Source organism: Ranitomeya variabilis, chromosome 2 (genome assembly GCF_051348905.1).
Source record: "Ranitomeya variabilis isolate aRanVar5 chromosome 2, aRanVar5.hap1, whole genome shotgun sequence".
NCBI classification, from domain to species: Eukaryota; Metazoa; Chordata; class Amphibia; order Anura; family Dendrobatidae; genus Ranitomeya; species Ranitomeya variabilis.
The window spans coordinates 874,295,570-874,309,808 of NC_135233.1; the positions used below are offsets into that span (position 1 = coordinate 874,295,570).

General features: G+C 42.8%; 1 protein-coding gene across 1 annotated transcript in view; it reads right to left on the bottom strand.

The window, feature by feature from the left end:
- LOC143808068 (putative cation-transporting ATPase 13A5) overlaps nucleotides 1-14,239 on the bottom strand; it is a 642,074-nt gene that overhangs the window by 531,725 nt on the left and 96,110 nt on the right. The window contains exon 15 of the mRNA XM_077290325.1: nucleotides 14,109-14,183. Within this exon, the coding sequence (XP_077146440.1) occupies nucleotides 14,109-14,183 (75 nt within the window). The remainder of the gene's footprint in view (nucleotides 1-14,108; nucleotides 14,184-14,239) is intronic.

Genomic DNA, 14,239 nt, shown 5'->3' on the forward strand with positions numbered 1-14,239 from the left:
GTTCCACCTTAGTGACACCGACCCTAATGAACTGGGGGAGGGACCATTCACTAACCTCAGAAACAAGAGTAAACGTATGCCACCTGTATCGAGTGATTTGAGTCCTATTGATGTATTTCTAAATTTGGTGACAGAGGATTTGGTGGAGCTAGAATCTAATATAAAGAGGAAAGGAGCTTATAATCTGACAAAAAGCGAGATGAAAAGTCTATGTGATCTTGAGAAAGATCATGAGAGGGTTATAAAGCCCTCAGACAAGGGGGGAAACGTAGTCGTGATGGACGTGGGACAATATCGGGATCTATGCTACTCCCTTCTCCAAAAAGAGATGGGCTATGAGAAATTGGAGGCAAATCCAACCAAAACCTATCATGAACAATTAAAGGTACTGGTGGGGGAAGCCCACAATAACAAATTGATTGATGCTAAAGAAAGAGACTTCTTGATACCGACGCACCCAGTAGTGCCGACATTCTATAGTGTACCTAAAATACACAAAGGCACAAATCCATTAAAGGGGAGACCCATAGTCTCAGGAATCGGTAGCCTCACACAAAACCTAGGACTATATGTGGACCGTGTACTACGGCCCTTTGTGGTCTCTTTAAGTTCCTACACTCGTGACACGACAGACCTTCTTTTAAAACTAGAGAGTGTGGTACTGGATGCGGATATGCTGTTATGCTCCATTGACGTGGAAGCATTGAATTCTTCTATCCCACACAACAAAGGGATCATGGCTGTGGAGTACTTCCTCAACACAAGAGGGCTCCAATTTCGCCAACACAATAAATTTGTTGTGAGGGCGCTAGAATTTTGCCTAACAAAAAACTACTTCCTTTTTGATGGTACCTACTTCCACCAGCTCAGGGGTACAGCGATGGGGAGCCCATGTGCCCCCTCGTACGCTAATTTACTCCTGGGCTGGTGGGAGGAAAACGTGGTTTTTGGTGATAGGTCAGACACGGAAGATAATGTCGTCATGTGGCTACGCTACATTGACGACGTGTTTGTCATTTGGAAGGGAAGTGAAGAAGGCTTCATTTCCTTCGTTACAGGCCTTAATGTAAACGACCTGGGTCTACACTTCACCTATGAGATAGGGAGAAACAAATTACCGTTTCTAGATGTAACCATTGAAAGGGGGAAAGATGGACAAGTAACCACAAGTATTTACAGAAAGCCGACAGCGTCCAACTCCCTGTTAAGATGGGAGTCAAATCATCCCTTCGCCCTTAAAAAAGGCATCCCCAAGGGACAGTATCAGAGGGTCCGTAGAAACTGCTCTGAACCTCATGTGTATCAAAAGCAAGCAGATGATCTTAGAGCACGTTTTCGTGAACGAGGATACCCAGATAATGTACTCAGAGAGGCTTATGATGCATCCCTAAATAGACAAAGGAAAGATCTCCTGAAACCCACCCCGAAGAAAGAAGGGGACCAACAAATTAGACTGATCACAAAATACACAAACGGAGCCACAGATATGAGAGAAATCCTAAAAAAGCACTGGCCCATTCTTCAAATGGATAGGGATCTGAAGGAAATAATCACCCCCACCCCACAAATTACATTCAGAAAGGGCCGTTCGATCAAAGACAGGGTAGTCCACAGCCATTTTACCCCCCCTACCCCAAAAGTGAGTCCAACATGGTTGGGTGAAAAGGTGAAAGGCTGTTACAAATGTGGCAAATGCAAATATTGTGCGTCCCTAAGTCAAGGGACTGAGTTCGTGAGTAATGTGACGGGAAAAACATACCGCATAAACCACTTCATAAATTGCAAGACCAAAGGAGTGGTCTACAAAATGACCTGTGAATGTGGAGTGGAGTATGTGGGAAAGACGAGCAGAGAGCTGAGAAGAAGGGTGGGTGAACACCATGGAGACACTCTAAAAGGGAGAAACACCTCAGTAGCAAACCATATTAATAGAGTACACCAAGGCAACCTAAAAGTTGTAAAATTCATGGGGATAGATAGAATATACCAACCGCCAAGAGGCGGAGATTGGGATAGAAACATTCTACAAAGAGAGAGTAAATGGATATTCAGGCTGCAAACCACTACACCTCAGGGTCTTAATGACCAACTCAGCTTCTCTTCCTTCCTATAGAAACGAGTTAATAATAGGGCATCTAGTCTATAGGGAGAGCCGTCGTCGAGTGGGGGCGCCAGTGCGCAGGAATAGGTGCCAACCTCCGCGTGAGGTAGGGAAGAGCTGAGGAAGGGTGGAATAGGGCCAGAATAGCTTGCACCCTGAGTCTATCATTTCTAACATTAAAGGTCTGACGTGTCACCACATGAGGAATGACTAGGCACCCTATAAATCTAATGTCCTAGTCCATCTCGATATACACTCACCGGCCACTTTATTAGGTACACCTGTCCAACTTCTTGTTAACACTTAATTTCTAATCAGCCAATCACATGGCGGCAACTCAGTGCATTTAGGCATGTAGACATGGTCAAGACAATCTCCTGCAGTTCAAACCGAGCATCAGTATGGGGAAGAAAGGTGATTTGAGTGCCTTTGAACGTGGCATGGTTGTTGGTGCCAGAAGGGCTGGTCTGAGTATTTCAGAAACTGCTGATCTACTGGGATTTTCACGCACAACCATCTCTAGGGTTTACAGAGAATGGTCCGGAAAAGAAAAAAAATCCAGTGAGCGGCAGTTCTGTGGGCGGAAATGCCTTGTTGATGCCAGAGGTCAGAGGAGAATGGGCAGACTGGTTCGAGCTGATAGAAAGGCAACAGTGACTCAAATCGCCACCCGTTACAACCAAGGAAGGCCTAAGAGCATCTCTGAACGCACAGTGTGTCGAACTTTGAGGCAGATGGGCTACAGCAGCAGAAGACCACACCGGGTACCACTCCTTTCAGCTAAGAACAGGAAACTGAGGCTACAATTTGTACAAGCTCATCGAAATTGGACAGTAGAAGATTGGAAAAACGTTGCTTGGTCTGATGAGTCTCGATTTCTGCTGCGACATTCGGATGGTAGGGTCAGAATTTGGCGTAAACAACATGAAAGCATGGATCCATCCTGCCTTGTATGGAGCATCTTTGGGATTTGCAGCCGACAAATCTGCGGCAACTGTGTGATGCCATCATGTCAATATGGACCAAAATCTCTGAGGAATGCTTCCAGCACCTTGTTGAATCTATGCCACGAAGAATTGAGGCAGTTCTGAAGGCAAAAGTGGGTCCAACCCGTTACTAGCATGGTGTACCTAATAAAGTGGCCGGTGAGTGTATATTCCCAATTTGTCATATGTCATAGCTATTGTTTTAACCTTTATAAGGATCTCTGGTTAGTAAAGGTGATTATCTGAACATCACAATCTTTTAGAAAGGTCAGGTTTCATGATGGTGTATAAGAGGCGTGGATATTATATTACCCGTACATACTTCCTTATTGGCTTGAGGGTTTTATTTTTGTATTCACCCGACAGTTAAGGAAGGAGAGTGAATCATGAAATGTGGTATTAGAAAAGAACACCCACTAGAGAACCTCTCCGTTCTATTTAATTATTGTTGCAAAGATACCCGGTAAACCGGAAATGACGGTGGGCCCGTAGCAATAGCGTTTTGGTTGCCGTGGATACCATGCACGTAACAGTATAGTGCACGTGCTTTAACAAACCAGGATTCCTATGTGGATCCAGGAAATGGACAAGGCTTACAACGTGCACGCGCGCCCACGAGTAATGCGCGCGCGCACAAATACCGGAAATGGGGCTGGCGTCCGGAAGCGCGCCAGCATGAACACCGGCATCCCTCTGCTATAAAGGACGGCTACTAGTAAGTAGACCAGCGATTGCCCCAAATAATGCCAATGATCCCCTGATGAATCCTCACAGGAAGAAACGCGTCGGGAGGCACAATTGAATCAGGAAACCGTGAAGCTGATTCATGAGAGAACCGCTAAAGGCATCCTGAGGGAACTCATTCTGCAAGGAAACTGCGACTGAAATGACAAGCAGTATAGGCAGATGAGTATACCGGGGATGGGTGGATATGCTTTGTAAAACTAAGCAGTGGTCTGTTATCATGTGCACCTAGAGAGGGTATCCATAGAACAAATGGTGTGATTATTAAAGCAGCCACTGTCATACAGATATCCTACCCACCCAGCATATAAAGCAGAAAAGGTCCCTAGCAGTTACGTATAGTGATTGACATAAACCACGCACTGTTAGAGGAGGAACCACTTTTCACTGAACCTTGGACTCCCCCATGGGAGAGCTGTGATAGGTAACTCTAAGCACATTGGAAAGAGTTCTATTGCTGTTTTTGATGGAGGAACATGACAATTTAAGGAACTACTAGAGTGCACAAAGAGAGAGTATATATCCTATCTAGACGAATGATATATAACCCCTAGGGGGAGCAAGGACAGTGACGTTCCTTTTTAAGGTTGTATGTTTTGTTAGTCAGCACTTGCACTTTTTGTGACACCGTTTGTCCTACATTTTAACACAGGAACTAAGTAAAAGTTATGTTTTAAGTCTAATATTATTTATATAAAAAGCCTGCTAATTGCGACATTTGTACCCAGAGGTTTTTTCATCTATTGAATATATAGAAGCCAGGCTGACAATCTTGGAAAAGCGATCACATACCACCCAGATGACAGACATGCCCTGAGACACCGGAAGATCTGAAATGAAATCCATGGAAATGTGTGTCCAAGGCCTCTTCGGGACAGGCAAGGGCAAGAGCAACCCGCTGGCACAAGAACAGCAAGGCTTAGCTCGAGCACAAGTCCCACAGGACTGCACAAATTACCGCACATCCCGTGACAAGGAAGGCCACCAAAAGGACCTAGCCACCAAATCTCTGGTGCCAAAAATTCCCGGATGCCCTGCCAATACCTCGGAATGAACCTCGGAAATGACTCTGCTGGTCCACTTATCAGGAACAAACAGTCTGTCAGGTGGACAAGAGTCAGGTCTACCAGCCTGAAATCTCTGCAACACACGTCGCAAATCCGGAGAAATGGCTGACAAGATTACTCCCTCTTTAAGAATACCAACTGGTTCTGCGACTCCAGGAGAGTCAGGCACAAAGCTCCTTGAAAGAGCATCAGCCTTCACATTCTTTGAACCTGGTAAATACGAGACCACAAAGTCAAAACGGGAGAAAAACAATGACCAACGGGCCTGTCTAGGATTCAGGCGTTTAGCAGACTCGAGATACATCAGATTTTTGTGATCAGTCAAGACCACCACACGATGCTTAGCACCCTCGAGCCAATGACGCCACTCCTCAAATGCCCACTTCATGGCCAGCAACTCCCGATTGCCAACATCATAATTCCGCTCAGCAGGTGAAAACTTCCTAGAGAAAAAAGCACATGGTCTCATTACAGAGCAACCAGGGACTCTCTGCGACAAAACGGCCCCTGCCCCAATCTCAGAAGCATCCACTTCAACCTGAAAGGGAAGTGAGACATCAGGCTGGCACAAAACAGGAGCCGAAGTAAACCGGCGCTTCAACTCTTGGAAAGCTTCCACGGCTGCAGGAGCCCAGTTAGCAACATCAGAACCTTTCTTGGTCATATCCGTCAAAGGTTTAACAACGCTAGAAAAATTAGCGATAAAACGACGGTAGAAGTTAGCAAAACCCAAGAACTTCTGAAGACTCTTAACTGACGTGGGTTGAGTCCAATCATGAATAGCTCGGACCTTGACTGGGTCCATCTCCACCGCAGAAGGGGAAAAAATAAAACCCAAAAAGGGAACCTTCTGTACTCCAAAGAGACACTTTGAGCCCTTAACAAAAAAAGCATTCTCACGCAAAACCTGAAACACCATCCTGACCTGCTCTACATGCGAGTCCCAATCATCAGAAAAAAACAGAATATCATCCAGATAAACAATCATAAATTTATCCAGATACTTACGGAAAATATCATGCATAAAGGACTGAAACACTGAAGGAGCATTAGAGAGCCCAAAAGGCATCACCAAGTACTCAAAATGACCTTCGGGCGTATTAAATGCAGTTTTCCATTCATCTCCTTGTTTAATGCGCACAAGGTTGTACGCACCACGAAGATCTATCTTGGTGAACCACTTGGCACCTTTAATCCGGGCAAACAAGTCCGACAACAGAGGCAAAGGATACTGAAATTTAACAGTGATTTTATTCAGAAGCCGATAGTCAATACAAGGTCTCAAAGATCTGTCCTTCTTGGCCACAAAAAAGAATCCCGCACCAAGAGGGGAAGAGGATGGATGGATATGCCCCTTCTCCAGAGATTCCTTGATATACGAACGCATTGCGGTATGCTCAGGTACAGACAGATTAAATAGTCTTCCCTTAGGAAATTTACTACCTGGAATCAAATCTATAGCGCAGTCACAGTCCCTATGAGGAGGCAGAGCACTGGACCTGGACTCGCTGAATACATCCTGAAAATCAGACAAAGACTCAGGAACTTCCGAAGGAGTAGAGGAAGCAATAGACACCGGCGGAGGAATCACCATGAATTCCCTGACAGCCCCAACTTGACACAGACATTGCCTTCCAATCCAAGACTGGATTATGGGTCTGTAACCATGGCAGACCCAAAACGACCAAATCATGCATTTTATGCAGAACAAGAAAACGAATCACCTCCCGATGTTCAGGAGTCATGCACATGGCTACCTGTGTCCAAAACTGCGGTTTATTTTCCGCCAATGGCGTAGCATCAATACCTCTAAGAGGGATAGGATTTACCAAAGGCTCAAGAACAAAACCACAGCGCTTGGCAAATGACAGATCCATAAGACTCAGGGCAGCACCTGAATCCACAAACGCCATAACAGGGTAGGAAGACAATGAGCAAATTAAAGTCACAGACAAAATAAATTTAGGTTGCAAATTACCAATGGCGACAGGACTAACAACCCTTGTTAGGCGTTTAGAGCATGCTGATATAACATGTGTAGAATCACCACAGTAAAAACACAACCCATTCTGACGTCTATGATTTTTCCTTTCATTTCTAGTCTGAATTCTACCACATTGCATTAAATCAGGTGTTTGTTCAGACAACACCACAAGAGAATTAGCGGCTTTGCGCTCCCGCAAATGCCGGTCAATTTGAATAGCCAGCGCCATGGAATCATTCAGACTTGTAGGAATGGAGAAACCCACCATCACATTCTTAATGGCTTCAGAAAGGCCATTTCTGAAATTTGCGGCCAGAGCATACTCATTCCACTGAGTAAGCACGGACCATTTCCGAAATTTTTGGCAATACACTTCAGCTTCATCCTGGCCCTGAGAAATAGCCAGCAAGGCTTTTTCTGCCTGAATTTCAAGATTGGGTTCCTCGTAAAGCAATCCGAGCGCCAGAAAAAACGCCTCAATATTCGCCAATGCCGGATCTCCTGGCGCCAGCGAGAAAGCCCAATCCTGAGGGTCGCCCCGCAAGAAAGAGATAACAATTTTAACTTGCTGAGCTGAGTCTCCAAACGAACGGGGTCTCAGAGATAGAAACAATTTACAATTATTCCTGAAATTCCTAAACTTAAATCGGTCTCCAGAGAACAGTTCAGGAATAGGTATCTTAGGTTCAGACATTGGACTACTGGTAACAAAATCTTGTATGCCCTGCACACGAGCAGCAAGCCGATCCACACTTGTAATCAAAGTCTGGACATTCATGTCTGCAGCAAGCTTAAGCCACTCAGAGGTAAAGGGGAGGAAGAAAGAGAGGAAAAAAAAAACTCAGAATTTCCTTTCTTATTATCCCACTTCTGCAATGCATTAAACATTCAATGTTGGCCTGGCATACTGTTATGACCCCAATGGCAGAGGGTCTCAGAAATAAATACCAAGTCTGCAAACACAAAAAACCAGCTCATAGGGCAGTGGTAACTGGGCTGACCGTATATCTAATCCTAGCACCACAAATAGCAGCAGCCGGGGAACGTGCCTACGTTGGTTCTAGACGTCTCGCGCCAGCCGGAGAACTAACTAACCCTAGAAGGGAAAAGATAGACCTTTCTTGCCTCCAGAGAAAAGACCCCAAAAGTTGGATACAAGCCCCCAACAAATAATAACGGTGAGGTAAGAAGAAAAGACAAACGTAAGAATGAACTAGATATTTAGCAAAGAGAGGCCCACTGACTAATAGCAGAATATAGTAAGATGACTTATACGGTCAGCAAAAACCCTATCAAAATTTCCACGCTGGATATTCAAGAACCCCCGAACCGTCTAACGGCCCAGGGGGAGAATACCAGCCCCCTAGAGCTTCCAGCAAAATCAGGAATCACATTTAGTACAAGCTGGACAAAAAATAAGAGCAATACAAATAACCAAAAAACAAGGAAGCAGGACTTAGCTTAATTTTGCAAGAACCAGGACCAGCAGACAGGAGCAAACAGAAAGGACTGATTACAACGATGCCAGGCACCAGACTGAGAATTCAGGAAGTTCATATAGCAACACCCCTGAACTAACGACCCAGGTGGGTGCCAAACTAAGGAAAGACAATCCCAGAGTCATATCACTAGTGACCACAAGAGGGAGCCAAAAAAGTCTAATTCAGAACAGGTCCCCCCCGTATGTGCTGTTTTTACTGATGAAGATGTCTGAATAAAGAAAATTATTTTTTAAGAAAAGGACTCTTGTGCCGGAAAAATCCTTTGTTTCTACATGTGCTTATATGTGGTAGTCAGTCACTGAATTCCAGGCATGAACGGTGTCTAGCACATTCTGATGAGCAATTATCCTCCTTCACCTTCCTTTAATTTAATTTTTGGAAACACTATGTCTATGCCTGCACATTGGGCACTGGAACTACCGTGCTAGTAGTCTAGTTTCAAAATTGTCTGGCTCTTGAGGCCTCTTTCCTGCATCAACCATGATCCAGCTCCTAGGGCTAATTTTTTGAAGACACTATGCCTGCACATTGGGCAGTGGCAGTGGCACAACAAGGTCAGTAGTACAACCTTTAGAATTGTGAACCCATTGTGATGATGATGAGTTGCTTCTTCCTGCATTAACCAACACAAAGCTTTTTAACGCCTGCTTTTAAAAAATCAAGCACCCATTTCAGCCTTTTCCTCAAGCCCCCAGACCGCTTTGCAGGGTCCAGCATAAAATTACTCGCATTTCCCATTGACTTGCATTGGACTCACTACTCGTTACGAATACCCGAGTATTAAGACTTACTCATTACGAGTATAGCGAGTCCGAATATTTCACTACTCACTCATCCCTAATCAAAATACAAAAAAATGACATAAATATGGCATTGCTGGAATCGTACTGATCCAAAGAATAAAATTGCCTTATCAATTTAAACAAACTCGAAATGAGATTAAAAAAAATAGCTGAATTGCTGTTTTTTTTAATTCTGCCTCCTAAAAATCAAAATAAAAAGCGATCAAAAAATGCCATGTGCCCAAAAATGGTACCAATAAAAATAATAACTCCTCCCACAAAAAACAAGCCCTCACATTACTGTCGGCAGAAATATGGAAAAATTATAGCTCTCAAAATATGGGGATGCAAAAACTAGTTTTTGGAAAAAAAGCACCTTTTAATGTGTGACAGCAGCCAAACAAAAAAAACAAACTATAGAAATCTGGTGTTACTGTAATCGCACCGATCCGAGGAATAAAGTAATATAATCACTTATACCGTAGAAGAATGGTATAACAAGTAAATATAACCAATTTTTGATCTCTACTGATATGATCATTCTGTCTTGCAAAAATTGCAGTAAAGCTCTGCTCACATTTATCCTGCTCTCTACGCTAAGTGTTTACACTGAGGTTTCAATATAAATTCAGATGGAATCTCCGACGCAAGATTGCTTATAATGAAGCAGATAGAGACACTGTGGGCATTGTCTGACCTGTGATCCATCTGTATCCATCTTTTTAGGAGTGCATAAAAGCACTGTAGAACAGTTTTGCGCATCTCTGAAAAGAAGGACACCATTGAACAGAGGCCAGACAGAGACCAGAGTATCTCTGCTGCCTCATTATCATGAATGGACCTGTCGGGCGTGTCATCTGAATTCCGTCATTTGGAGTAGATGGAAACTCCAATGTAAGTGCTCAACGTAGAGTGCCAGATAAATATGATCCAAAAATGTTATGCAAAATGTTCTCAACAGAAGCTTGAACTCAATCCACAAAAAAATCAAGTCCCCCCTTAGATCCATCATCTGTCAATAAAAATATAGGGGCTTTCACATTACTGGTAGTATAAAATCGACATCAGCATTTATCAAGCGCTAGCATGGGAGCACATAATAATAATAATAATAATAATAATAATAATAAAAAATATTTATTTAAGAAGGACACCATTGAACAGAGGCCAGACAGAGACCAGAGTATCTCTGCTGCCTCATTATCATGAATGGACCTGTCGGGCGTGTCATCTGAATTCCGTCATTTGGAGTAGATGGAAACTCCAATGTAAGTGCTCAACGTAGAGTGCCAGATAAATATGATCCAAAAATGTTATGCAAAATGTTCTCAACAGAAGCTTGAACTCAATCCACAAAAAAATCAAGTCCCCCCTTAGATCCATCATCTGTCAATAAAAATATAGGGGCTTTCACATTACTGGTAGTATAAAATCGACATCAGCATTTATCAAGCGCTAGCATGGGAGCACATAATAATAATAATAATAATAATAATAATAATAATAATTTTTATTTATATAGCGCCAACATATTCTGCAGCACTTTACAATTAAGCGGGGACATGTACAGACAAATTCAATACAAGTTAAGACAATTTAATCTGTGACATTAGGAGTGAGGACCCTGCTCGCAAGCTTACAATCTACAAGGAAATGGGGGGGACACAATAGGTGAAAAGTGCTTGTTATTTCAGGTCTGGCAATTATAATAAATAGGGATTTTCATATAAAGCTGCATGGTCCGGTCATCAGCCTGTGTGTTTAAGTGCAATAGTCAAGTATCAAGTGCAGTTATCATGTGCATGGAGGGTATGGAGACAGATGAATAGTAGGGTGCAGATTCAGAATAATATTTGGAAGGAGAGAACAGGGCAAAGTTAGTTTACTGAGTAGTTGATGTGGTAGGCTTGTTTGAAGAGATGGGTTTTTGAAGCGCGCTTGAAAAGGTAGGGGCTAGGTATCAGTCTGATCGTCTGGGGAAGTGCATTCCAGAGAGCTGGCACAGCATGAGAGAAGTCTTGTAGACGGAGGTGTGAGGTTTGGAATACGGGGGATGTTAGCCTTAGGTCATTTGTAGAACGGAGGGCACGTGTAGGGCGATAGACAGAGATGAGAGAGGAGATATAAGGAGGTGCAGAACTGTGGAGGGCTTTATGGGTGAGAGAGATGAGTTTATACTAGACCCTGTAGCGAATGGGTAGCCAGTGTAACGATGGAGGCATCGGTGAAGCGGTTGGACAGAAAAATGACCCTGGCTGCCGCATTCAAGATGGATTGGAGAGGAGAAAGTTTGGTAAGAGGGAGACCGATCAGAAGAGAGTTTCAGTAGTCCAGATGAGAATGAATAAGAGCGACAGTAAGAGTCTTAGCGATTTCAAAGGTGAGAAAAGGTCAGATTCTGGAGATGTTTTAAGGTGCAGGTGACAAGAGCGAGTGAGTGATCGGATATAGGGATTAAAGGAAAGTTCGGTGTCGAATATGACCCCAAGACAGCGGGCATGCTGCTTGGGAGTTATGGTTGAACCCTCCAGGGTAATTACGATGTTGGGAAGAGTGAGGTTAGTAGAAGGGAGAAACACAAGATGTTCCGTTTTTGGAGAGATTTAGTTTCAGATAGAGGGAGGACATGATGTTAGAGACAGCAGACAGACAATCCTTGGTATTTTGAATTAGGATAGGGTGATGACAGGAGAAGATGTTTATAATTGGGTGTCATCAGCATAGAGATGATACTGGAACACTAATCTGCTGATTGTTTGTCCAATAGGGGCCGTGTATAGAGAGAAGAGGAGGGGGCCTAGGACTGAGCCCTGCGGAACCCCGATAGTAAGGGGACGAGGAGAGGAAGAGGAGCCGGCAAAGGATACAGTGAAGGAGCGGTCAGAGAGGTAGGAGGAGAACCAGGAGAGGGCTCTGTCCTTGAGGCCTATGGAGCGGAGCATAGTGAGAAGGAGCTGGTGATCCACAGTGTCAAATGCGGCAGTGATATCCAGGAGAATCAGCAGAGAGCAATGACCTTTGGATTTAGCTGTTTTTAGATCGTTAGAGACTTTCCATGTGCCCATTAGTGCACCCGTGACGTAATCACTGGTCTTTTGAAGACCTTAATGCTTGTCATTTGGGAGCTTCTTTCAAATGCAGGCTTCAAAGGAGACTATGATTTCTGCTATATACAACAATGCTGTAGTATTGCAGTGTATATCAAAAGCAATCAAATGAGTCCAGCTTCAAGTCCTCTAATGGGACTATTAAGAATAGTAAAAAGTTAAGTTTTAAAAATATGAAAAGAGAAAGAAAAAGAAAAGTTCAACTAACCTCCTTTTCACCCCATTAAAAATAAAGATAAAAAAAATTACTCATAAGTGGTATCGCTGCTTTCAAAGAAGTCTGATCTGTCAAAACATAACAATAATTAACCTGATTGGGAAACACCGTGACTGAAAAAAAATTCAAGAATGCCAAAAATATTTTTTTGATCCCTGCAATACCACAAAAAAATGCTGTAACAAGCATTTATTATCCCAAAATTGTATAAATAAAAATGTTGCCTCGCCCCTAAAAAAATAACCTATCACACAAAGTTCGATTGATCAAAAAATGAAAACATCATGGGTCTCAAAAAATGGTGACACGACTCCAAAAATTGTGTTTTGTAAACTTCTGATTTTTTTGGACCAGCAAAAAAAACTGGACATGCCTGATATTGCCATAATTGTACTGATGAGCAGAGTCATATTATGAGGTCATTATTACAACAAAATGTACATCATAAAAATTGTTCCCAAAAATCTGTTTCAGAAAGAATTGCTTTTCTTTCACAAATTCTCCCCACTTGGAATTTGTTTCCCATTTTCTAGTACACTATGTGGTAAAATGAATAGTGTGATTCAAAAGTACAACTCATCCAAAAAAAAAAGCCCTCATACATCTATGTGGACAGAAAGATAAAAGAGTTTTGGCTCTCGGAAGAGAGGGAGGAAAAAATGAATACGCAAAACGGAAATTGGCCTCGTTGTGAAGGAGTTAAAGTAAGTTTTTTTTCTGAAACGCTGCAGCTGAGATAATACAGCTAGGGCCTGTCAGATTCCCATTGTGTCTTACAGACTTGTTGATTACTACTTTCTCACTATACTAGATACATCCATTATAATGATTTGCCGACTGATGTAACTCTAAGGCCGGAGTCACACTATTGTACAACAAGGCCGAGTGCTATAAGATAAAAAATGGCATAGCACGCTGCCCAGTGTTACTCTATGGGGCAGCTTAGATCTGGGATTAATTTCTCATGCCGAATTGGCATAAGTCTGTGGATGCGAGTGACACAACGTACAAAACTCGGATACCACCCGAGTGCGGTGCGATATACACCGACGACGGCAGAAGAGGAGGTGGAGAAATTTCTTTCTCCACCTCCTCTGCAACTATGCTCCAGTCCACTCTGTGCAGAGACTCAGAGCACAGATGCATGACACTCGGCTCCCGCTCACAGCAGAGCAGGAGTCGAGGGTCATTAGTATATCGCAGCAGATGCTTTCGCATTCAATGCCATGCACTGGTGTGACTCCAGTCTAAGAGTATAATAATCATGCTTATTAATTGCAACATTTTAATATATTTCAGAATAATATTAGCTATGTAAAGTAGACATTAGATCCTAATTAGCTAAGAAAATAGTTAGCTAAAGTCTAGTGTGGAAAGAGACAGATAACTGTGTTTTAATCTCTGTTCATTTCAAGATTATTACTTACAGTATAATAATGCCAGATTAATAGCATGCGCGAGATCCAAAGTATGGTCCCTAGTGACTTATAATATAGTCTCTTAGGGTTCCATTGAGGTTTCTGAATTTCAACACCAAGTGACTCTTGATGGAAGCATATATAGCAAATGTAGACATAGCCTTAACAAATCTATTTAATTTGATTTTAGGACAGCTTACATTCAGTGTTCGTGGTCCTGGTGTGACAATAGAATATGAACTAGATTTGTTGCTTGCCTTGAATTCTTGAAGGTGCTAAAAAAGATTAATAAATGTAAATAAGACATAGAAAATATGTTGCTGTGTTAATG